Below are 24,341 nucleotides of genomic sequence, written 5' to 3'. Positions count from 1 at the left end.
GAGTGGGGCGGTTCGGTTAAGCCACGGCGCCTCCCAACGTCACTACACGCTCGCTCACACTCAGCCACGCGCTTGGAGTTATTCTTTAAACACAAGACAGAAACTTCACCGTCAGACTGTGGGGGGGTGAGGAGGAGGGCCGAAACCCGAGGTCCGGAGCCCGCCCCTCAGCGGCCTTCTCTCGCCGCGCTCGCGCCCACGTCCGCGTGCTGCCCTAGCGGGAGCTATCAACCTCACGCTCTGGCTCGCCGCTGCCTCTCCCGCCCGCGCGCAGCTCCGGGACCCCAGGTGCGCGGCCGCGTTCCCACGCCTCTGCAGAAGCCTCCGCCGCGAGCATTGGCGAGCGCGGCCCCGCCCCTCCGCCCCAACCAATCGTGGGCCACGCCGACCCCGAGGAGGCGGAACCCGGCGGGGCGGCCGGGGCCTGCGCGCGGGAGGCGGGCGAGGTGGCCCCGCCCGCGCGGAGGGGCGTGGCCGGCGCCGGTTCTTGCGGCCGAGCTCGGCTGCGGCGTGGGAAAGAGCCGCGAGGAGCCGACCGCGTCGCCGCGGGAGCCGCGCCTGCCCGGGCCCAGAGAGGGAGGGAGGAAGGGAGGAGGCAGGCAGGGAGGGCGCTGCGCCCCGCTCGGCGTCGGTGGCTCGGGCTGGGCTGTGCCCAGCGCCGTCTTCGCCGCGATGAAGCGCCCTTGCGAGGAGACGACCTCCGAGAGCGACATGGACGAGACCATCGACGTGGGGAGCGAGAACAATTACTCGGGGTGAGCGCGGGCTCGACGGGAACTGCCCGGAGCCCGAGGCGTCGGGGAGCTTTGTGCGCGAGCGGCTCCTTGGAAATCCCAAGGCTCCTCTCCGCGGCGTCCTAACATAGCGGGGAAAGTTTTGCCCGGGAAATTTTGAGCGGTGGGCGCTCACGGAGCGTGCGTTGCGGTGGGGCGGGGGATGTCGGCTTTCACACCAGGGGTGGGGCGGAGAGGAAAGGGGACGCGACTGAAAGACTGCGCAGGAGTTGGCGAGGGAGGGTCCCAGGCTGTCAGCGTTAGGCAAGCGGACCGGCTGGCGACGGGCGACGCCCCCGCCTCTGAAACTGTGGGAGCACTTTAAGGATGGGCCAGGTGAAGAGCAAAACAGATTGAATTTTTTTTTTTTTAAGTTTCAAGAGCCTAAAATGATGACTTGCCTTTTGGAGACATTAAAGTAGTTTGCGATGTTAAGGCTAAGGAGGTTAAGCTTTCCGTTGGCCGTGTGTGAGTGGGTTTACGGGAGAGTGAGTGACGGATCGTTTCGGGCGTAGATCATCTCTTCGACTGCTTGCTGTTAAGTCTGGAAAAGATCGGAGTCGTGATCACAGAAGCCAGACCTCCACTTTCCAGTGACAGAGGGAGATTACCGAGGCATTTTAGTGCCAAGGCGGGTCAAATGATAATTGCTTCTAATTGGCATCCCCACAAGCTCCTTAATTATTTATCTGCAGCTGTCACTCAAAGAGCAAAATTCTTCCTACCTTTGGAATACTGGTTTTCTTTCCACATCGTTATTCTCGTAAGCACAAGCCAAAGCGTGAAATCAGCAACAGCAAAGATATTTACAGGAAGCGTTTGCAAAGTATCTTTTAATTATTTTTAAAGTGTGTGTCGTCTTAAAAAAATGAGATCTGAAAAACAGAAGAAGCCTTGTGAAAGATGAAACCAGTTGAGATGGGGTGGGACTGAGGGAGACAGTTAATTCAGAAATAAGATCCAGAAGTGAGAAGGTGAGGTAATAAGAACCTGGTGTGTGCAACATTTCTAAAATGAAAGAGCAAATAACAGCAACCTGGAGAATTCGAGAACATAAAGAAGCATAGTATCCACGAATTATGAAGAGAAACATGTACAAACTAGAAAGCATCATAAAAGTTATAGGTGATAATTGATTGAACTTTCAGTATAAAATATCTTTTCATTAGTAAACTCAAGATTGATTGCAGCCCCTATAGAGATTTAAGCTTAGCTTGAAGACGAGGGGATACTCACCTACAGTTTCGTTTTCAAACTAAAACATTTACCTAGTAGTTGATGTAATTTTAATTTCCCTATCAGTGCCGTATTTAATTTGGGGCATTCTTTTGGAAGATTAGTATACAAAACATTACATTTTTTTTTCTGTTGTGAGATATGTCTAATTGAAGTTTTGAGATAGTAAGATAACTTCTGTTTATTTTGAAGATTGCATCTAGGGACAACAGTTTGACATGTGATGACCTTATATCTGTTTGATAGTGGTGCTAAACATGGCTTTTATTTTAAAATTGCTTTGCTTTGCTTAGTGGGTCTGACGAGGAGGGTGCAGGAAGGATGCTATTAGAGATTAGCTGATTTTCAAGAAACATTTTTGAGTGGCACCAGGAAGTACTAATTTCTAACTTCTCATTCTGTCGGCCTGTAATTTTTTCACTGCAAGACTTAAAAGTTGAGAGATGTTTTTGCCAATGGATTTGGCGTCTGGATTACTTGTTAAAAAAAAAAAAAAGGCATGGAAAGAGATATAAGGGCTGAAAACAAAGTATGTTAAGAGAAAAGTAAGAATTAAGAATAAAATAATATAGACCTGAGCTGTGCAGTCGCTCAATATTTAATGGGTGCTATGAAGTACCCAGAAGAAACCATTGTTATGTTAATGCAGCACCTGATGTACTGTTCCTGTTTCACAGGCAAAGTACTAGCTCTGTGATTAGATCGAATTCCCCAACAACAACATCTCAGATTATGGCAAGAAAGAAAAGGAGAGGGGTATGTGATTTTTTTTTCTTTTTAGTTCATGTGATTCAGACTAATGTATAACAGTGGTGTTCTTCCATTAAGAGTAATTTTATCATTTGTGTATTCATAAATTTTTGTTGTTGTGTTGCTTTCTTTGGGATAGATAATAGAGAAAAGGCGTCGAGATCGGATAAATAACAGTTTATCGGAGTTGAGACGACTGGTGCCAACTGCTTTTGAGAAACAAGTAAGCAACCCTCACCCCTGACCACCCTACCAAAAGACTCAGAAAATCTGATTCTCTCATCTGGGAATGTGGGTTCTTGTTAAAGCTCATTAAAATAATGGTGTATGTGCCCTGATCTGGCACAGAGCAGCTATTTCAATAAAATGCTTTGTTGTGGCAAAACTATTAAAAACATAATCCATCATGAAGTTGAAAAACATTTCCATTCTTCAGCTTATTTTCCCTTAAGGGTAACAGTGTTCATGCTTTCTCTGTTCTTTCTATGAAGACCAGTAGTGGTTTTGTTCAAAACCCAGCTGTATGTCGTACTCTTTAAATACACACACACACACACACACACACACACACACACACACACACACATATATATCACAAAATTTCACTTTTTTGTAAACTGCTAAAAAAAAAAAGAAGCGCTTTTTATTTTAAAAATAACAAAAGTCCAGGAAGTAACATTTCTAGCTCTAGTTCCTGAATGGTAATACTAATACAATTTATTTACCAAATCATTTAGTTTCATTTTTAATCCCTAGATTAATAGAGTGGTGTTCTATTTGGGGCATCTCTTTGGAAGTTTGATAAAAATAAAACTAGCCAACAATTCCCTCTTTCAGAATTCAAGTATTCCTTTACCAAAAAAAAAAAAATAATAAAATAAATTTTTTTTTTTTTTGCATACTTAGAAAGGGAGGAAGCCAAATGTTTAAATCTTCCTTTGTTTTCTTGGAAAAGTTTTATATCTCTTGCCACAATGGCTAATGGCACAGATTTCTAAGAGCATCTTTCAAAGAATATGGCATCATACACTGTTGGAAATACTTTCAATTTAATTCGAATAGCGTATAAGACAGCAGTTGTTTGTTTATGTCATTTTGTTGTTTACTTCATGAACTACAAACATTATACAGCAAGCCCTACAAAAGCCCTTGGCAATTATCCAGAAACTGCAATTTTGTTATTACTTTCACTGAAACTCCTGTACATCTTGATGGAAAAAGTGAATATTGACAGAAGTGCAAGATGTAACAGGCTCTTGATTATACATTTGTGAGAGAAAAAAAAAGATACCTATATGCTGAAACCGACTTTGGTAAGCTAAATGTAACGTGGAAATTGTAGTTTTGATTAGTAACATTTTCAATGACAATAGGCTGAAAATGAAAACATCAGTAATCACTGTTTTCACTTTGGGTACCAAAATGTCTGCAGTTATTTGGTGAGTATTTTTCCCATCAGTTTGTTAGATTTTTTTTTCTTAAATGTCGACTTAAACCTTAAAAGCTAACCTCAGTTGTTTGGCAGTTAGTTACCATAAACACAGGCTTTCCCATTTGCCAGGCTTGGCTACCAACCCTGGCGAGCTGGCCCTGTTACGGTGTGATTAGAAGAGTGTTCTTTCTAGCGGTTTCAATGACTCTGGCACTCTCACCATGTACAGGGTGCTGATAATTTTCACAAAAAAGTAGAGCATAGGAACTTGAAGAAAACTTCAGTTTCCTTTTGAGAAAGACACATTGATTTAATTATTTAGTTTTTCCAGGAAATTAGAAGCTACCCAGAGTCCTCTGAGGCAGTTCAAGGTGGCACATTTTGTGTTTTGGTTGGTTTCTAGAGGTTGCCTTATTTTGAAAAGTAGAACGTATAAATATATTCCCAAGGCATTTTATTAAGAACTGTTCTAAAGGGTTCAAATAATCTTTAAGCATTTCTGATGCTTACTAGGTAGGAGTAAATTATGCTTTCTTGTTTATGAACTTGGCATTCACAGTGACACCTGCTGGTAATTTTTGGAAAAAAAAAACCCCAAAAAACCTTAAGTCTTCCCTTTTTTGTTTTTGGTTCTCCTTACCAGGGGTGTATCTTAAAGGCTTACTAGGACTTTTTATTTTTGAAAAATCTAATTTGCTAAGATCCTATTTCCTTAACCTTCAGAGTTGGATTCAGCTGATCTAGACTGTTGAATGTCCCCCAATATAGGGTAGAGATTGGATACAAGATTTGACATTTTTGCAGTGTAATAGTTTTAGTGGAGTAATCTTAGGAATATAGTTTAATCATATGATTAAAAAATTATTTGTTATGCCTTTTAGTCTTTAAATGATAAATTGGCAAATATCTGTCATTAGGTATGATGTAATAATTATTGTTTGCATGTAAAGTTTGCAAAGAATTCAGATTTTTCTATGAAAAAAATTAAATTTAGACTTTTCTAGTGAGAAGAAAAATTGAAAATCCAGTGTAAAATGTTCCAAGTCAGTTTCCATAGGACTTATAAGACTTCATGATTTGTTTATGCAGGGATCTGCAAAGTTAGAGAAAGCCGAAATACTGCAAATGACAGTAGATCATTTAAAGATGCTTCAGGCAACTGGGGGTAAAGGTAAGTAGGTGACTTCATTTTTACCCCCTTTCCGCCTTTCTCTTTTCATTCCCCTCCCCTAAGATTATAGGAAAGTCATAGTTGAACAGTTCTTTAACAAGCTGAGATAGGAGGTCCCAGATTAAAGCTGTAGAAATCAATGCTAATGGCAGGATTGAACTCGTGGGAAAGAACTTCTGGAACAAAAGAAGCACTTGACCCTGGGCTTGTGTTTGCTTTCATAATACTGTGGGAGTAAAGCTTCATTCACAGCAGCCTGGTCAGAGATTTGTTTGGGACCTCAGAAGCACATGCTGGAATCTGTACAGAAAGACAAAACAAACACACAAACATCCAAACATAAACAGGAGGTTAAAGGCAATCTTTTTCTCTTCTTCTTTCCCTTCCCCCAGACTCCATTAGATCAAGGCTGGGACTCAATACAGTACAACTATTTCAAAGGAATTGACTTAAGAATTATTTTCATTGTTTTCAGATTTTGCTTGGTCTTGGGTTTGGACCAGACAGAACATTTGAAGTGTAGGTAGTAATTCTCTGGACTGGAAACTACTAATGGAGCAGTCATTCCTGCAGAGAGCAAACAGGAATAGGTGCCCCTGGCCCAGTGCCCTGGAGAGATATCTTCTGTACTAGAATCATCCAGAGGTCAGGGATGGACCCTCATGTTATATTGAAAATAGACTTGAGATCCTGAAAGCTGTAATAACTTATTCACATTTTATTATCCTTCTTCTCACATGTTACTGAGACTTGATTTTGCCCTTTTGTATTGTTTTTAGCCTTCAAGCAAGCCTTTGCTATTCACCTTAACCGAGAGTATTTTTGTTACTCAGTACATTTGACAACTGGGTTGGGAGAGGGTACCACCAGGGGCTAAGTGCTTCCCTCCATCCTGGAGGCTTCTCTGCTCAGCATTAGCTTTTTATCACATAGTATCACAGTTTTCCCTAGATCAGAGCAGAGCCAAAGCATTGGAGGGAAGTAGCTATTTACCAATTGGTATAGAAGTACTTCAGTACTTAACTCCAGTATGGCCATACTGCTGAAGCCCTTTATTTATTTATTTTTTAATTTTTTTAAATATTTATTTATTTTTGAAAGAGAGACAGAATGTGAGTAGGTTACGGGCAGAGAGAGAGGGAGACACAGAAGCAGAAGCAGGCTCCAGGCTCTGAGCCGTCAGCACAGAGCCTGATGCGGGGCTCGAACTCACAAGCTGTGAGATCATGACCTGAGCCGAAGTCAGATGCTCAACCGACTGAGCCACCCAGGCGCCCCTGAAGCCCTTTAGAACATCAGCCCTGGGGGTGCCTGGATGACTCAGCTGGTTAAGTGTCCAACTCTTGGTTTTGGCTTGGGTCCTGATCTCACAGTACATGGGTTCAAGCCCCACATTGGGCTCCTCACTGATGGTGTGGAAGCTGCCTGGGATTCTCTCTCTCCCTCTCTTTCTGCCCCTCCCCTGTTTGTTCGTTCGTTTTCTCTCTCTCTCTCTCTCTCAAAATAAGTAAACTGAAAAAACAAAACATCAGCACTGGCCTTCACAATCTTTTAGGTGGGAAGTAAACACTTTAAAGAGAAGCCCACCTTCTCTAGAAACCATCCTGCATGGGTATGGAATTGTGATTTCTAATCATTAAAATGTAACCCTCAGAATAGGATGTAAAAGTTCTTACATAATAGAGGAGAACTGGATGAAATCGTAGAAGCCAGTGATCCAGCCCAGCTTGGCTGCTGCTTGACCTTTAACCCAAGGCAGAAGTGCTCTGCAGTACTGTGAGGCCTACACTAGCACTCTGAGCTCTAAAGCACTTTCAGCCCCATGATTTTGTCTCTGCACCTGCTACTTCAGATGTAGAAGACTAGTTGAGTTAGTGATGGTGCAGGAACAGCTTTTTGATTGCTCTGCCTCCCTTGGTGTTGTTCACCACAAGGCCAAGAATTCTTATCAGGGTTTCAAATATTTGGCATGAGCTATACTTCTAAAGAGTAATATTGTTCTTATGCCTTATTATAAAAACTAAGTTCCATTCTTGGTTGCTATTCTTGGCTACCTGAACAGTCCTAAAATTCATCCCAGAATAGTTTATGAACAGACATTTCCAAGCAAGCTCCACACAAGTCGCCTGACTGCCAAGTCATTAGAGAGGTCATCCCATAGGAGAAAATGTGGGCCTTAAACAGGAGGGGCGGGCAATGTGAGCTCACATCATCAAAGACTCACAACTGCTGTAGGGGCCTCCCAGTGGTGAAGGGCATAGACTCTGCAGTTGGGTTGCCTGGTTTCAAATCCTTGATCTGCCATGTATTAGCTCTGTGACCCTAGGTAAACTACTAACCCTCGCTGAGCCCGTTTTCTCATCTGCAAAATGATGATAGCCATAGTGTCTACCTCACAAGGTTGTTGTGAGTTTATTCACTCAAAGCTGCATAACAGTGATGGCATGAAGGAAGTGGTGTGGAATGGCTCTGTGTGCTTTTATTATTGGCCCAATATCTATTCCCAGGAGACAGCTGTTGGTTGCCATTTCCCTCTGCATTCAGCAACATAATAGGAATTACACAATTGATACTCCTCAATATGCAACAGAGAACTCAGCCACGTATAACAACATACAGCTGGCAAACCACAACTTTCAATCATCTTGTACCCGCTCATGAAAATTCTTGGAAGCTCCTGGGGCTCCAATTATGTTGTTCCATTCTTTATAGTCTATCTTGGTATTGAGGTAGCTTCTAGAGAGAATTTAGTAGAGGAACCTAAATTTCTAGATCCCTCTGCATTTCTGGACTCTGACTTCTGTTGATTTCCTCCCTCCTTACCTCATGAAAATTAGAAGCCTGCAATGCCCCGCAAAGAACCCTGAGGGTCCTCATGTGAAATCTGTCCACGGAGGCGTCGTCTTCAGGAAGAGCTTTCCCTCTTAATCCCAGGGACTTTGTTGCTAACTAAGCTGAAGTTCTGGGATGCTAACTATTTTTGTTGCTGATCTCCCACATTTCATGATATTCTCTTGTATCTGCTTTGTGCTGTTATTTTTACTGTTTTCAAGGTGTATCTTTTTGCCTCAGATGTGTTTTTGGGACTTCCAAATTTCTGTTGATATTCTAACTTTATTTAGGACTGTGAATATTGTGAATACTATTTTCCAAATGCTTTGATTACAGAATAAGATGGTTTAATTTTTAGTGGATGATAAATGAAACAGGTAATACTTTGATCTACAGAAACATGAAAAAGAGAATATAAATGCCTTAGACGAAAATAACTTTGTGGTATTTCTCATTTAGATATACCTATATCCCAAAACTGAGTAAATTTTTAATTTGAAAATAGCTAAAAAAAAAAAAAAGTTACAAATGAGAAAGAATCTGAAAAAAGATGCATTTGTACATATTAGAGGTCACCCATTCAAAGTGGTGACATTTCCCCAATTGTCTGATTATTCTATCCTAAATTGGCACTATTAATAAAAATACTTTATTATTTTCTGTCCAGTGTATTATCAGTGGATAAAAAGGGATTCTTCTAAATGTGACCCAGCTCCAGCCATTTTTACGGTAGTGACCTTCGATGTGGGCTGTGCATGCATACACACTGAAAAATTAATGCACATCTTTTTCCTGGGTAGATGCCAGGAAAATGTAAGCTAACCACTGAAGGAAATATATATTTAAATTTAAGAAAAGCAAAGAGGTATAGTAATCTCTTATCAGTAAAGCAGCCTGATATTGCATGATAGAAAAGTAAGATCTTCAAATTAGTAACCAAGATTTTTAAAAAGTCATTTTGTTTTCATCAAATCTTTTTGTTACAAACTAATGACAAGATGTTTTCACTTTGAAAAAAAAAACAGTCAAAAAACATTGTTGAGTTTATTAAGAGATTCTAGCATATTTTTAAAGAAGGTCTTCAAGCTGCTAAGATACATTTCATATCTCTGTGACAAATGCCAAGAGTGAGGATGTTTCAGATAAACCCTTTAATCTCCACCTCATGTGACAGAGACAAAGAGACTGAAACTCGGTACTTCCATGCAAAAGTTTACGAGGGAATTTCACTATCCCACCGTACAAAAGGAGAGACATCCCCTCCTGGTTTTTTATGGAAGTGTTTGAAACACGGATGTTCTTAATTTTTTTCCCCACCGTAGTATTTGGTTGCAAGAACAACTGTAGCATATAGCATTGCCAGCCTTGTCACACATGTGAATTGCAAAGTGTACTTTCTTCTGCAGAAGTTACAACCATAAATAACTGGCAACATTTTGAGAAAGGGTCGTCATCCCGCTTGAATCTTCTGCAGCACCGAGAGGAGCACAGTTGGTGTTTACTCACAGTAATCGTGCCGTTTTCTCTCACTCCCTGCCCTGGCCCCCACTTCACTCAAACCCCCTTCTAGGCTACTTTGACGCACATGCTCTTGCCATGGACTTCATGAGCATTGGATTCCGGGAGTGCTTAACGGAGGTGGCCAGGTATCTGAGCTCCGTGGAGGGCCTGGACTCCTCGGATCCCCTGCGGGTACGACTGGTCTCTCATCTCAGCACGTGCGCCTCGCAGCGGGAGGCGGCGGCCATGACGTCCTCACTGGCCCACCACCATCACCCCCTGCACCCGCACCACTGGGCGGCGGCCTTCCACCATCTCCCCGCTGCCCTGCTCCAACCCAACGGACTCCACGCCTCCGAGTCAACGCCTTGTCGCCTCTCCACGGCTTCAGAAGTGCCTCCTGCCCACGGCTCCGCCCTGCTCACGGCCACGTTTGCCCACGCCGATTCTGCCCTTCGGATGCCGTCAACGGGCAGCGTTGCCCCCTGCGTGCCACCTCTGTCCACCTCTCTCTTGTCCCTCTCGGCCACTGTCCACGCAGCCGCTGCAGCAGCCACCGCAGCCGCGCACAGCTTCCCTCTGTCCTTCGCGGGGGCCTTCCCCATGCTCCCCCCGAACGCAGCTGCAGCAGTGGCAGCCGCCACCGCCATCAGCCCGCCCCTAACGGTGTCAGCCACCTCCAGCCCTCAGCAGACAAGCGGCGGAACAAACAGTAAACCTTACCGACCCTGGGGGACAGAAGTGGGAGCTTTTTAAGTTTGCATTGAACTTTTTGCAATAGTAACTGAATGTCCTTCATTTCAGAGTCAGCTTAAACCTCTGCACCCTGAAAGTAGCCATACAGATGTCTACAGATCCACAAAGGAACAATAAAGCTATTTGAGACACAAACCTCACAAGTGGAAATGTGGTATTATCTTTTCTCTCTTGTTTTGTTTAAGGCAGCTTGGTAACTGACATCAGCAACTTTTGAAAACTTCACACTTGTTTTCATTTAGAAGTTTCCTGGGAAATATATGGACTGTACCATCCAGGAGTGCATCAGTATGTCTGAATTGGGGAAGAAAAAAAAAAAACAAAACCAAAACCCTGACTGGATTCTCTTGAAACTAGATGGAAAAAAAATATTTGTGTTTCATAAGTGCCTGAGCTAGTAAAGTTTTCTTGTGAACAGATTAACATTGCACAAGTAAAGAAGATCATAGAGGTTAGGTTAAGACAGGAAAGGGACAGAAGTCTTGCATTAGGCTGCAGACATTTTAATAAAATGCCAGCGAAGAGTACTCTGTTGAAACCAAGAGGTTTTTGTTGGCCAAAAGGATTGCTGAAAATAATTTTCAAGTTGAAAGACCTAGTTTTATCTTAGTTTTCTTTCTTTGTACAGACTTGCCTGCCAAATGGTGACATTTAGCAATGCATTGGTATAAGCAATTATTCCATCAGTGCTCAGATTAACAGCCATTTCTGCCCTGCCTGCAAGCCCCCAGGCACTTTTTTTTTTCCATGGCTCAAAATTTGGTGCTTCTTTATGTAAAACCATACATAGAGTGCACCTAGAAGCACTTGCCTACCATGTGCCCCCCAGAAGCTATTTGATTCATGCCAACTTGAAAACTCTCCAGTGTCTAAAAGTTTAGGTTAATTTATTGTTTCATTTGGACTGTTTTTACGTATTTATCCTCTTCATTTTGTCCTGATAATGTGTAATACCTATTCTTGTCGCCCTTTGGGAAAAGCTGCATTTCTGGAGGTGACGAGACAGGGAGAGAGCATTGGGAAGAGAAAAGCCACGATTTTTAAATGCTCTTTGTCAAGCTCATGATTGCATTTGATCCCAAATCAAGATGAATGTATGCAGTGGGATGTACATAAATTATTTTTTGTTCATGCCTAGACTAGTGCTGCATAACGGTGTTTTTTTTTTATTTTTAATGACAAAATAATCTCTTAATACATTGAAATTGAGCACGTGAGATTTTATGTTTGAAAGGTAAAGACACAGCATGTATTATTACGCACTTCATTTCTCTGCTGTGTGGAGAAAGCAATAAACATGAGAATGTTAAACATTATACAAAATTATACTTTTAAATATTTGTTTTAAAATTATTGTACCTAGTCCTTTTTGCATTACTTTGTAACCTTTTTCTATGCAAAAGTCTAAATATCACTAATTAAATGAAGTCCTTTTTTTGACTATTTCTATGTGGATGAGTTGCTTTGCAGAATGGAAAGTTGACATGAATTTCAAGCAAGGCCTTCCTTCACTAACAATTTAAGCCGTGGCTTTTCTTTTTCACTTTCAGAGTCATTTAATATAATTCACAGCTTGCCTGAAAATAGTGTTTATCTGAGCTTGTATATCAATTCAGCATAGGCGGGTTTGACATTATTTGGAGACAGGAAGTGATCAGTTTTCTCTGCCTTTTATTCTTAACCGTGGTTCTTAGAAAAGTGCAAATACAAGAGCTCCAAATAATAGTACATTGAACCTGGGATAATAAGCTAGAATGTGTCATACATCTTGTAACTCAAAAACATTTGTAGAGGGTTTTTAAAACATCACCTGTATATGTGATAAGCATATACATGCTTCCTGATGAGAAATCCTCTGTACCTACCTCAATGAAACTTTCTTTTGATGCTATAGAAATTGTGCACATATCCCTCCTTCAATAAAGCCTAGAAGAGATTATTTCAGTTCCTGAAGCTATTGGGCCAAACGTAAGAATTTTTAAAAAAAGAATGTTTTTATTCATGTCAGTTATGCTATTAAGGGGAAAAGTGTGAGGTTTCTAACATTATTTTAGTTTTGAAAAATTAAGTATATAGTTTTTCTAATTTCTGTCTGTATGTGGGTAAAATATGAGCAAAACCAGATCACTTTGTTCCTCCTGTCTATAAGTTCTGTGATCATTGCATCTTCTATTAGCTCTGATGGAGTTAAATAGCAAATAAGGACATGGACTTAGTAGTATTTGAAGTTTGCTTTTGAGTCATGATTTGTGGACAATAGGCATAGAAGTAATTCTTATTTTAAGATCTAGTAGCTGATTCTGTGCCTGTTGTAATGTCAGCATTCAAAGAATTTCTTTTCCTTTTTTGGAATGTAAACCATTTTAGAGATCAGGAATTTTTATTTTTAATTTGGATTAAATAGTTTAAGATAAATCCACTTTCTTCCTCCTTTCCTCCCTTTCTTGTCCTTTTTGGTTTTTCCTTACATTTTTTTTCCTTCCCTGTTACATATAGGCTGTTATTTTTCCAATTAATTGATTAAAATATTTGCAAAACAACTTGCGACATAGTTGCTAAGGGGTGTCATAGTTCCTAAAGGTGATCGTTGTCTATAATTTTGGTCATTTGAAGTTAATTGGTCCTTGATAAGTGTTTCACATCATTAGCTATTGACATCACATTTTGCTGTGTTAAAAAACAAAATTCAACTAAGTAAATTTAAAGATCAAATTGGCTTTATTCAACCACTCATGAAACGGGCAGAATCCCATCTAGCAGATAGAAAGGAGCTCCAAGAAGGTATACAAAATGAAAGGCTTTTATAGGCAGAAGGGGGCTGCAAAAGGAAGTTTCTAACAAAGAATGAATTGTTTCGGGCAAGGTCACCTTCCTTTGGGGAAAGGGTGGCGGTCTGTCATGCAGATGGCCTCACTGGTACTGATTGGTTAATTCCAGATTGACTGGTTAAAGGTCACTGCAGTTTGGTTAGATATTAAGTCTTGGTTGCCTATGTGGGTCTTGCACAAGTGACTCCATTTTGAGCCTGATGTTTCTTTTTAACAACTGTTTCCCATCTCTGATACAATGTTCTGTGAAAGTGGTGTTCTGCCTTTAAGTGTGGTAGCTTTCATGTTTGCTCCCAAAACAGAAAAAAAAAAAAAAAAAATAGTTTTTATGGTCCAGGAGGAAAATAACTTTTCAAGTTTGATTTATTAGTGGCTTTTAATTATGTAAAAGTTAATCCCAAAATTAATTCAAGGGATTTTTCATAGGATAAAAGGAAAATGGTGACATTATTAGAAATCTGGTTTTCCCCAAATGTTAAAAGCTGTATGTATGCCCAATGTCAGAAAACGATTAAAGAAAACAATTTAAGTGATACAAACTTTATTTAACACTTCATGAGGCAGTCTCCTTTTGGAGAACTGCAAAATGGGGCAAAAGGAAGATTTTATAGAATAAAGAATAAAGAACAGGGAAGAGAAAAATGGAAAATATCTGGTTGGCAGGGTTACATAATCAACCTTGTTTAGGGTGAGAAGGCCCAGAGTCGGCTTGGCATCGGGGGATTGAGTATCTGGATATACCACACCTCTAGTCAAGTGGAACGTTTAAAGGCACTCAAAAGCTATCTGAAGGTCCATCTGTTCATGTAGCACTTGGGTAGGAGTAGCTCCATTTTGGGCCTAGAAATATAGTTCAACAGGAATTAAAACACACTTTTGTATTTCCCATCAGTGAGCCAGAAGGTATTTATTGAATAACTACCGTGTACCCTGTCTGTACATGTTAAGTTTCGAATGACATGTGGGTAGCACACGCTAATGTGATTCTATAGCCTGACAATTATAGGTGTGACTGTCACTCTAGCTATTCACAGGGACCCTCAAAATAAGGAAGTGCCATGAGAGTGAGACAAGAGGTTCCTGAGAACTAGTGGGAGAGGATTTTTGGTCTCATTGGGATATTGTACTATTACAAACATGATAATTCATCATAATTTGAATAAGTCTGAGGGACTTTTAAAGTAATGTTCAAACATTATGACAGGCAGGGATACTCACCACTATACTAACGAGGAGGATGTTTGGTTCAAACATTAAAAAAGGCCAAATGTGCTCTAATGACCCACATGTACATATGATATGTATCATAAATCTTAAGTCTTTGGGGTTATCTTCTTTTTATAATCAACTTGTTCCTTTTCCAATCATTACGTCATTAGGTCACATCACACAGCAATTTCCATAAGTAAGACCATCAATTGCAAGAGACAGTGTTGGTTTAAGATCAGGTTTTTTGTTTTGTTTTGTTTTCTTAAGTTTACTTATTTTGAGAGAGAAAAAGTATGAGTGGGACAGAGGCAGAGAGAGAGGGAGGGAGAGAATCCTAAGCAGGCTCTGTGCTAAAAGTGAGATCAGGGCTCAATCTCACTAATCGTGAGATCATGACCTGAGCCAAAATGAAGAGTCAGATGCTTACCCAACCAAGGCACCCCTAAGATCAGTTTTTAAGGAAAAGAATCACAACAGAACTTTATCCATTGATCATAAGACATCCCAATTTCTAGAGTGTTAAAAAGAAAAAAAAAAAAAGTACATCTTGGATTTGAGGCACTACTATAGTATAATAGTGTACTTAAGTACAAGTTTAAAAATCCATGGCTAGAGATGTACAGAGATTAAAATGTGGCTAAGTAGCTTACTTTAAAAATACCCCGGAGTGCCTGAGTGACTCAGTCAGTTGAGCATCCAACTCTTGATTTCGGCTCAGGTCATTATCCAAGGGTCATGGAATTGAGCCCCAAGTCTGGCTCCAAGCTGAGCATGAAGCCTGCTTAAGATTCTCTCTCTCCCTCTGTGCCTCCTCCCTGCTCACACTCTCTCTCTAGAATTAAAACAAAACAAACCGCATCAGGATAGGGTCCTAGTCAAATTAAGAATCTGGATTAACTTTGTAAGCTTTATGATCTAAAGATAGATGTATTTTTAGCTTTTCATGTTTTCATTGCCCAGTGGGACTATTCCCAGTTCTGGTTTTACTGAAGAATGGAGTTTGACTTCCCCTTGTAATTCTTTTAAGATCTAAGCAATAACTGAGGTTGTGAATATTTCAGCAACTAAAACAAAGTGCTACAGCAAATATGACATCATAAACTGTGACTATAGCTCATATTCTTTGGAAGGATAAGTCTTTGAACTCAGATGGGAGAATTTAAAGAGAAAAAAAGCCCCTTAGCTTGCATACACAATCTTGTATGAGGGACCAAAGGCATACGAGAAATGGCTCTCTAGGTACCAGGTGGTACTTTCTCCCTCTCTTTTGGAAGGAACAGACAGGAATGGGGTTGGTCAGGGAATTGGGTCCTCTGCTGTAACTGACAGAGCCAGGCCAACCTAAGTCACAGATCTAACAAAGACAAAACGCGAATACTCACTGCAAATGCTGTTCATTGTTCTCCGTGCTAAGCTCTATGCTAAGTGTGTGAAATCTGTTGTGTCAGTGAAGCCTCATACTGTCCTATAGAGCACATATATTATTTTTGCTTTACATATTAGGATTTGAAAAATAAGTGGTTAATTGCCCAAGGTTGCAACTAGTAGTTTAAGCTATGACTCAACCCAGGCTTGTCTGATTCTTCAGCCCATACCTTTGACCTCTGGGCTATGGCTTTTGACACTGCTTTTTTGGCCTCAGACTAACCAAGAATATTTCAACCTTCCTGGGATCATTTTGGATTATTGATAAGAGTAAATCTGTCTATAGTATTAGCATAAGAGCCTCTACCATCTAACGCTTTTTTTCTTTCTTTCTTTTTAATGTTTGTTTATTTTGAGAGAGGGAGAGAGAGGACATGTGCATGCCCGTGAGTGAGCAGGAGTGGGGGAGGGGCAGAACGAGAGGGAGAGAGTGAATCTCAAGCAGGCTCTGCATTGTCAGGGCACAGCTGGACAGGGGACTTGATCTCACCACGGTGAGATTATGACCTGAGTCGAAATCAAGAGTCAGACAACCGACTAAGCCACCCATGCACCCCTGTCTTACCCTTTTAATATATGAAAGAATTAAAAAAAGAATAACCCCACTTTATTCCATTGTACAACATAAAAGGAAATAGTTTTGGCAGTTTCCTAGTTTTAACTTTCAACTTTCAAGCAGGTCATACCTACCTTACCTTGATTGGTGACCTTAACCCTCAGTAATGTCTACCAAAGAATATCCTATAATCTCATTCAAGGTGATGGCAAAGGTGAAGTAAAACGGTGAAGTATTAAGACAAGGTATCTGGGGTCACCTGGCTAGCTCAGTTGGAAGAGCATGCTACTCTTGATCTTGGGGTTGTGAGTTCGAGCCCCACATTGAGGACAGAGATTACTTAAATAAAAATAAATAAAACAAACTTAAAAAAAAAGGTATCTGAGAAAATTGAGTTTGAAAAGAAACGTTATACCTCAGTCTTCTACTGAATGTAAAAGATGGGTTTTTGGTGAGGGGGAGAATGCTGGATCATTCTGAATCCTTATACATTCCAGGTCATCATGTCATTAAACAACATTCTTCCTTTGGCCTAGAAAGACTTGCCCACTAACGCATCCACTGTAACTGTAAATTATTAACAGGAAGGGATTTTGAACTAGCCTAAACCTTTTGGCCTACAGTTAAGCATGTTTTCCATAACAGTTAAGAGTTTATATGGGTACAGTTTTTAAAAAATCTTATAACTAGAGACATTTTTATATGCCTCTAAGTTCTTAGTCTTCTGGGAATTGAATATTCTGTTTCCTTGACCTCAGTTGTCATTCTATTAGTCTGTGGGAATGAAGAGATTCATGCATATGAAATGGATATGCATGTAATAGAATGCCTTGTAAGCTTTTTTTTTCTTTTTTTAAGGGACAAAATGAGGTTGAGTATCTTTGGCAAGTTAACTCTAAACTTTCTTACATTAAGTGTGCATTGTAGTTTTGTGTTTTCACCGCAGTGATAACAAAGTCCCGTTTTCTCATGTGGAAGAAAAAGTATTTCTCAAAGAATGGCTATTATTCATAATGTTTGACTTGTATAAGGGAATTTGTAAAACTTAAATTTTAAACCTTAAAATTTAAAACTTAGTTTTAAATTGCTCAAAAACTCATATAAAAGAGCTAAGTATTTTAATTGAGTTAACCCTGCCTTTTGTGATTATAAGCTATCAAGCTGAATATTATTTACCATACTGTGAAACTCTGCTTCCAAGATCTTTCATCACTTCTTTTTAAACCTTTTTCCTAATTACAGAGAACATAAATACCTTTTTTTTTTTCCCCACCAAAACAATCCAACTAGCTCTTTGTGTAGCTGTTTGTGTAGGCTTTCTCCTGGACCAGCAATGGTTGCCCTCTCCCCTATCCTAGTCAGTCTGTCCCAGTACTCCTGCTTTAAATAGGCTTCTCTTGAGGTCTGGCAAGATGACAGAGATGTGTTTGTTCACAGTCAGGAGGGGAAAACACAGAGGCACATAGACCATATTCTACTCTCGTCATAACACATTTCTCTGTCATAGTCACACGCCACCTCCTAAACAGGAACTAAGCAAGGCACCCTTTTTTAAATTTTTGTCTCACAGGCAGCCACTGCTAAATTTATTTTATTGTCTTGACATCTTTCTGTCAGAAAGATAAGCACAGCACTATACAAATGGCTGGAGATGGTAACATCACCAAACCCACATATAGCCTGGTGACCATCAGATAAGCTCAGTGGGCAAGATTTGCCTCTGATGAGAAACATCCTTTACCCCTACGGTAAGGAGGCTTGATAGGCCATGTGCCCCCTTTGAAGGTTCAGTAAGAACCCCCACCCTCAAGATACCCATAAGTTCATCACAGCTGACTCTTGAAGCGCAGGCTTAAGGCAAATGTGTTGCACTGAGGGAACAGACATAAACACCAAGTGCCTACTGAGCATGACTATCATCAGAATGGGTCCCAGCAATAAAACGATAAATTATCTGACCAACACTGACCAGTTCTCACAACAGAGAACACAATGCCTTTGATGTGACCATGAAACCTTGAGTATGCCCAAGAGCAGGAGCCACAGACAAAACAACACAGGAGCAATAACTCAATATAAATGCATTTAGCCATTTCTCCAAACAAGGTCCAACAGGCAGCTTCCTTGCTCTGGGTATCAGGAGCTTGAGACTAAAGGAGAAACAAAGTTCACCATTGTTTGTCATCAGGATATGACATAGGAAGAAAAATGATGGTAGCTGTTTGTTTCTTTAAAATGTATAGCTGAGGTGTTAAAATTCTGTAAGCATATCCTTTATGGATACAGCAAAAACATATTAACAAGGAGATGGTTTGCTTAATAGTGCAACTTGACAGCCATATCTAGGATAGTGCATGAGTTAAATGAAGTCTATTAAGCAGTTTTGTTTGTTGTAAGATGTGGGAGCTTATTAAAATTCCTGTACTTATTCAATCACTTAGAAATAACTTGAAATCCATATATATAATAACAAATTTATCTCTACTTAATATATATGTCATTTTTTTAAATCCCAGTTCTTTAAGGAATATAATAAATAGTATGATGATTAAAAGGACAAATTCTGAAGTCAGATATATCAAGATAGGTCTTCAGATGTATTAGTTGTGTGACTTTGGACAAATTACTGAATCTGTGTAAATTTTGTTTTTTAATTAGTAAAACAGGATTTAAAAACAACATCTATTTCACAAGAATTTTCTGAGAATTAAATGACATAATCTTCATAAGATCTGGTACATAGAACACTATCAATAAATGGTAGTGTAGCTTATTAAAATTTAGTTTATTGAAAATGTCTTAAGATCCAAAATAAGTCTCATTCAGCCCCATTCACACAACTTTATTCAAATACATACCAAGGTAGTTGCCCAACGCCTATTCTTTTTGTATTAAATTATTCACATGTACATTTTGCTTTATATAAATATATTTGCAGATTTACAAAATTTCAGGGTTAGAAGAACATAACCTAGACCAATGCTTCATTTTGCAGATGAAGAAACCTGAGGCCCAGCCAAATTAGATAACCTTTCTCACAGTCATGTGACCCAGATCTGATTTCGAATACAGAGTTCTTTTTAGGACAACATGACCATAAACATTTTCTTTCATAGCTTTATTTTTATTATTATTTTTTTTTATTTTAGAGAGGGAGAGACAGCACAAGCAGGGGAGAGGGCAGAGGGAAGGAGGAGAGAGAGAGAGACAGAGAGAGAGAGAGAGAGAGAGAGAGAGAGAGAGAGATCTTAAGCAGGCTCCACATCAGTGCATAGCCTGAAGCAGGGCTTGGTCCCACGACCCTGGGATCATGACATGAGCTGAAATCAAGAGTTGCATGCTCAACTGACTGAGCCATCCATGTACCCGTCTTTCAAACCTTTCATATTTTAGATATGAAAGGTTTTTATTTTGTTATGAATGAGCTGAATGGGTCTATTGGTTTGTTAAGAAATCATGCTTTAATGCTTTCTGTCTTCAAAAACAATGGTTTTTAGACTGATTCAAAATAAATACAATGGAGTCATGTTTCTTTAGAAGAAAAATCTTGATTCTAATGAATATGGCTGAGATTGAAATTATATTACTGTCTTTATTTTTTTTTTTTCTCTTTCAACGTTTTTTATTTATTTTTGGGACAGAGAGAGACAGAGCATGAACGGGGGAGGGGCAGAGAGAGAGGGAGACACAGAATCGGAAACAGGCTCCAGGCTCCGAGCCATCAGCCCGGAGCCTGACGCGGGGCTCGAACTCACGGACCGCGAGATCGTGACCTGGCTGAAGTCGGACGCTTAACCGACTGCGCCACCCAGGCGCCCCTATATTACTGTCTTTAAATGGTATCCTTCACCATCAGAAAGCAAATCACACATATGTAGGTGAACAGAGCTGTGCCACTGTCCAGCACCGAGGGCAGAATGTTTCTTAGACACTGCTAAAGCTACTGGTTTACCAGTGACAGGGCATGGGCTTTAGGCCGCTACACCCACTCTCCTCTCTGTAGCTCTCCAGTCCTCCTAATATGAAGACAGAATCCTTAATCTCAGGCTTTAAAGCCATGCAAGATCTGTCTCCTGCCCACTCCTTAGGCCCCTCTCACCTTACTTTACTACCTCTGACTTGCCATCCAGCCACAATGGCTTTCCTTCAGCCCCTGGCATTCTCCTTGCTCTCTCCTGATTCCAGGACTTGAATTTGTTCCTTCTACTCAGAACGTTCTGTTCTCTCCTTTTCACCTAGATAACTCATCATTTTTCAGATCTCAACAGATGGAATACTCTGCTCATATCTCCAACTGCCTTAGTGTAGAATCACATACTTCTTATAGAATCTGTCAGTTGCAATTTAAATTTGTGATTATATAATTATTGCCCGTCTTTACCACCACGCTAAAAGCCAATGGTAGTGACCGGTTTTGCTCATATTAAGTCTCCAGGGCCTTTTTGACATATGTGTATTACAGAAAGAAAGCTCAGTAAACATTTGTGGACATTGGTTAAATGAACAAATATATGACTGCCTGACTGAATGGAGAATGAATGAAGACACCTCATAAGCTGGACCTGCGTACTTGTTGTGTTGACTTTATTTGAATTGCTTCCCTCAAACTTTAATCTGATAGCACAGTATATTGGCAAGTAAAATCAAGCATAATTGATGAAATGAGAATAAAGAAGCTAAAGGAATAAAAATCCTCTGTTGCTCCCTAGGAGTACAATAAACTCTAGATTTTAACTATACCAACATTGCCAAGGCGAGTATGGGTTTCTTAGATTAAATACGTCCTAAATGAGATACTTGAGGCTATGGTGCCACCTTGTGGTGTATTTTTGCATTTATCATTTTCAAAATGCCTGGAACTTCCCTACTTAGAAAAGTATAATACTTTACAGATTATACAGATACTATACAGATAATACATTACAGATTATAACTACTGAAAGGAGTGAGATTTTCCTCAGCTAAATATTACTGACATGCCATTATCCCAAAAAGTTTGCCCAAACATATCATTCATTCCTTTTTGCTTTTTATTTTAATTAAACATCAAATTGATGGAGGAAAATAGCATAATATATATATAAGTTATAAATAATCAAATGAGAATTAACAATCCTGAACACCCAGGCGAGCATTACCAGTATTTCAAAATACTCCTGCTTATTTCTTGCCAAATCCTTCCTCCATTTTTTCCATGAACCAGGAATGACCACTCTCCTGCTTTTCTTTAGTTTACCATCTGTGTATATACCAGTAAACAATATTTTTAATTTAGCATTTAAAAACTTAATAGAATATGGAATCATTCTGTATTTCATTTGCTTTTAAAATTAAATCATATTTTTCTTGGCTTCATAATGTTGATAAGAGGAGTTGTAATCCATTTGCTTTCACTACACTGCAGTGTTTCATTTTATGATTATACCACAATATATTTAGTCACTCTACTATTCTTTTTAAAGCTTATTTATTTATTTTGAGAGACACAGAGACAGTGTGAGCAGGGAAAGGATATAGAGAGAAAATCCCAAGCAGGCCCCACACTGTCAGTGCAGAGCCCAACACAGGGCTCGAACTCACAAAACCACAGGATCCTGACCCAAAGCCAAGAGTGAGACACTTAACTGACTGAGCCACCCAGGTGCCCTTAGTTACTTGAGGCACATTTAGGTTGCTTCCAGTTTGAGTCCACTGTGATGGTGCCACAGTAAGCATTCTTCTATGTATCTCCTGAGGCACTTGTGAAAGGATTTCCCAGGGATTGTCTTGCTGTGTATGAGAACCTCCAACTTTACCAGATAATACCAAATTTCTTCCAAAGTCATTTTATTGCACCAATTCACACTTCTGCCATTAGTGTGTAAGAGTGTCTATTATTCTATATCCTTGTCAGCACTCGATATTGTTAGATTTTTTTTTTTCATTTTTGCCACTTTGATGGGATTTTTATTTCCTGATTACAAAAGAAGTTGATACTTTTTAAAACCATTACTGGTCACCTGTGTTTCTTCTGAGACGTGCAAATTCCAGTCTTTTGCTTCATTCTTTCATTTATCCTCATTTGAAACGCTCCTACGTGCCAAGTACTGACGTAACCCACAGGATGGAAAGATGAATGTGACAAAGACCCTGCCTTCATGGAGCTTTTGGCTTACTATCACTTCAGAGCTTTTGGGCATCACACTAATTACCAAGACCAAAATACAGAAACAATTTTTGAGCAACTAATGATATGATTATCACTTTGCAAGGCAAACTCTGACCTTAAGGAATTTACGAAAACACAACTTATACAAAACTGTAGCAAATTATATAAAATAATATATATTATGTTACATATAGTATAGACATTCAGAGGAAGTAATAAGTTGGGAGAAAAAGCTAATCAAGTAGGTCCATGGTTTAAACTGAAGTTGCTTTCCTTTTATGTAACTAATGTGAAAATACTATTTTTCTCTAGCCTACTTACTAAAGGAAGAAGATGAAAAAACAAGAGTCATTTTTAAAAAATTTTTTTTAACGTTTATTTATTTTTGAGACAGAGAGAGACAGAGCATGAACGGGGGAGGGTCAGAGAGAGAGGGAGACACAGAATCTGAAACAGGCTCCAGGCTCTGAGCGGTCAGCACAGAGCCCAACACGGGGCTCGAACCCACGGACCGCGAGATCATGACCTGAGCTGAAGTCAGACGTTTAACCAACTGAGCCACCCAGGCGCCCCACAAGAGTCATTTTTAAGTCAATAAAATAATGATCAACATGGAGGTGTGGCAACTATGATTTTTAAATATATAAAAATAATAGTGAAGGAAAAAAACACTCTCACAAATCAACATGCTTAGCCATAAACACAAGTACACTGTGTTTGCTGTTGAACTTACATCTTAACTAAAAGTTTTCCACGTATTTCTCTGGAATCTGGTAACCCCCACAAACTACTAGAGTTGATTTTCACTAAATCTGCCATGCAAAGAATTCAAGTATACCTTTAAAAGAGAACCTGAAATATCATATAATTCCTCTTTGCTTCTATGTAACATTCCCCATGAGCCACGCTATTTGTAAAAACTGGTCTAAAGAAGATACCAATGTACCACCAGAAAATTTGTTGTAGTGTGGGGAGTCTTAAAGAATACAGAATTTAGGTTGGGCAAATCAAGTTGGAATCCTGGTTCCCCCACACACTTGTGTTATTTCAACTAAATTACAAAACTTTCTGAGTCTATGTTTCCTAAACTCCAAAGCAAGGATAATTGTTGTAAGAATTGACTCAATTATTATAGATCAGGGGCTTAGTTCAGTGTTCAGAATCTAAAAGAACTCATTAAATTGTGGATATCATTCAGATTGACTCAGTTTAATTCTTTTTCCACTTCTGTCAGTGGAAATACAGAACTGTGGTTCATACGGAAATAGAATTATGAGGGTTTCACATATATATGATAGTTTTCAAGTAAAGTCTTAGCAATCTATTTCTTGGTTTAATTGATTAAGTAATCCATTCATTTAGCACCAACCATATACTAAGCACTGTACTAGATGCTGGTGAAAGTCCTGCCCTTTCTTTCCCCCACAACCCTTGGTTCCTCTCAGGCATCCTTATATTTAGTTATGCATCAGCCCAACCCTGGATGGATGATGATTTTGTGTTTAAAATTAAATAATTTGACAAGCCCAGAAAAATATTTTTGGTATGCAGCAAATAACCTTTGCTTTCATCTGTGCAGGTTAAATACTTTCTATTCCTTTACCTTTAAGAAACCTATTCATATGTGGAATATTTCTACAAATGGTCCTTCAGCATTTACCCCGTTTCTCATAAGGACAGAATTGAGCACAATATTCTGGCTCTACAAAGCAGCAACTTTGTGCT

General features: G+C 39.7%; 1 protein-coding gene across 2 annotated transcripts; it reads left to right on the top strand.

Moving 5' to 3' along the window:
* The first annotated feature begins 489 nt into the window (after positions 1 to 489).
* Positions 490 to 12,389, top strand: HEY2 (hes related family bHLH transcription factor with YRPW motif 2). 2 transcript variants are annotated; one of them, XM_019418259.2, is made up of 5 exons: positions 490 to 755; positions 2,687 to 2,765; positions 2,899 to 2,982; positions 5,281 to 5,362; positions 9,765 to 12,389. In XM_019418259.2, exons 1-5 carry the CDS (start codon positions 673 to 675, stop codon positions 10,448 to 10,450), a joined length of 1,014 nt encoding a protein of 337 aa, XP_019273804.1. In that variant the 5' UTR covers positions 490 to 672; the 3' UTR covers positions 10,451 to 12,389. The 2 variants fall into 2 exon arrangements, with proteins under 2 accessions (XP_019273804.1, XP_019273805.1); XM_019418260.2 differs by lacking the exon at positions 490 to 755 and adding an exon at positions 947 to 1,109.
* Positions 12,390 to 24,341: the final 11,952 nt, after the last annotated feature.

Source organism: Panthera pardus, unplaced genomic scaffold (assembly GCF_024362965.1).
Source record: "Panthera pardus isolate Hobbes unplaced genomic scaffold, ASM2436296v1 HiC_scaffold_17, whole genome shotgun sequence".
Lineage (NCBI taxonomy): Eukaryota > Metazoa > Chordata > Mammalia > Carnivora > Felidae > Panthera > Panthera pardus.
The sequence above is the reverse complement of the archived record's forward strand: the minus strand, read 5'-3'. Positions and strand labels throughout refer to the sequence as shown.

What these genes read in the sequence shown, in the direction of transcription:
- HEY2 (XM_019418259.2), top strand. Translation starts at nt 673, where the DNA reads ATGAAGCGCCCTTGCGAGGAGACGACCTCCGAGAGCGACATGGACGAG. An exon ending in CAAGAAAGAAAAGGAGAGGG is followed by an intron (nt 2,766 to 2,898) that starts GTATGTGATTTT and finishes TCTTTGGGATAG; the next exon opens with ATAATAGAGAAAAGGCGTCG. An exon ending in TCAGGCAACTGGGGGTAAAG is followed by an intron (nt 5,363 to 9,764) that starts GTAAGTAGGTGA and finishes ACCCCCTTCTAG; the next exon opens with GCTACTTTGACGCACATGCT.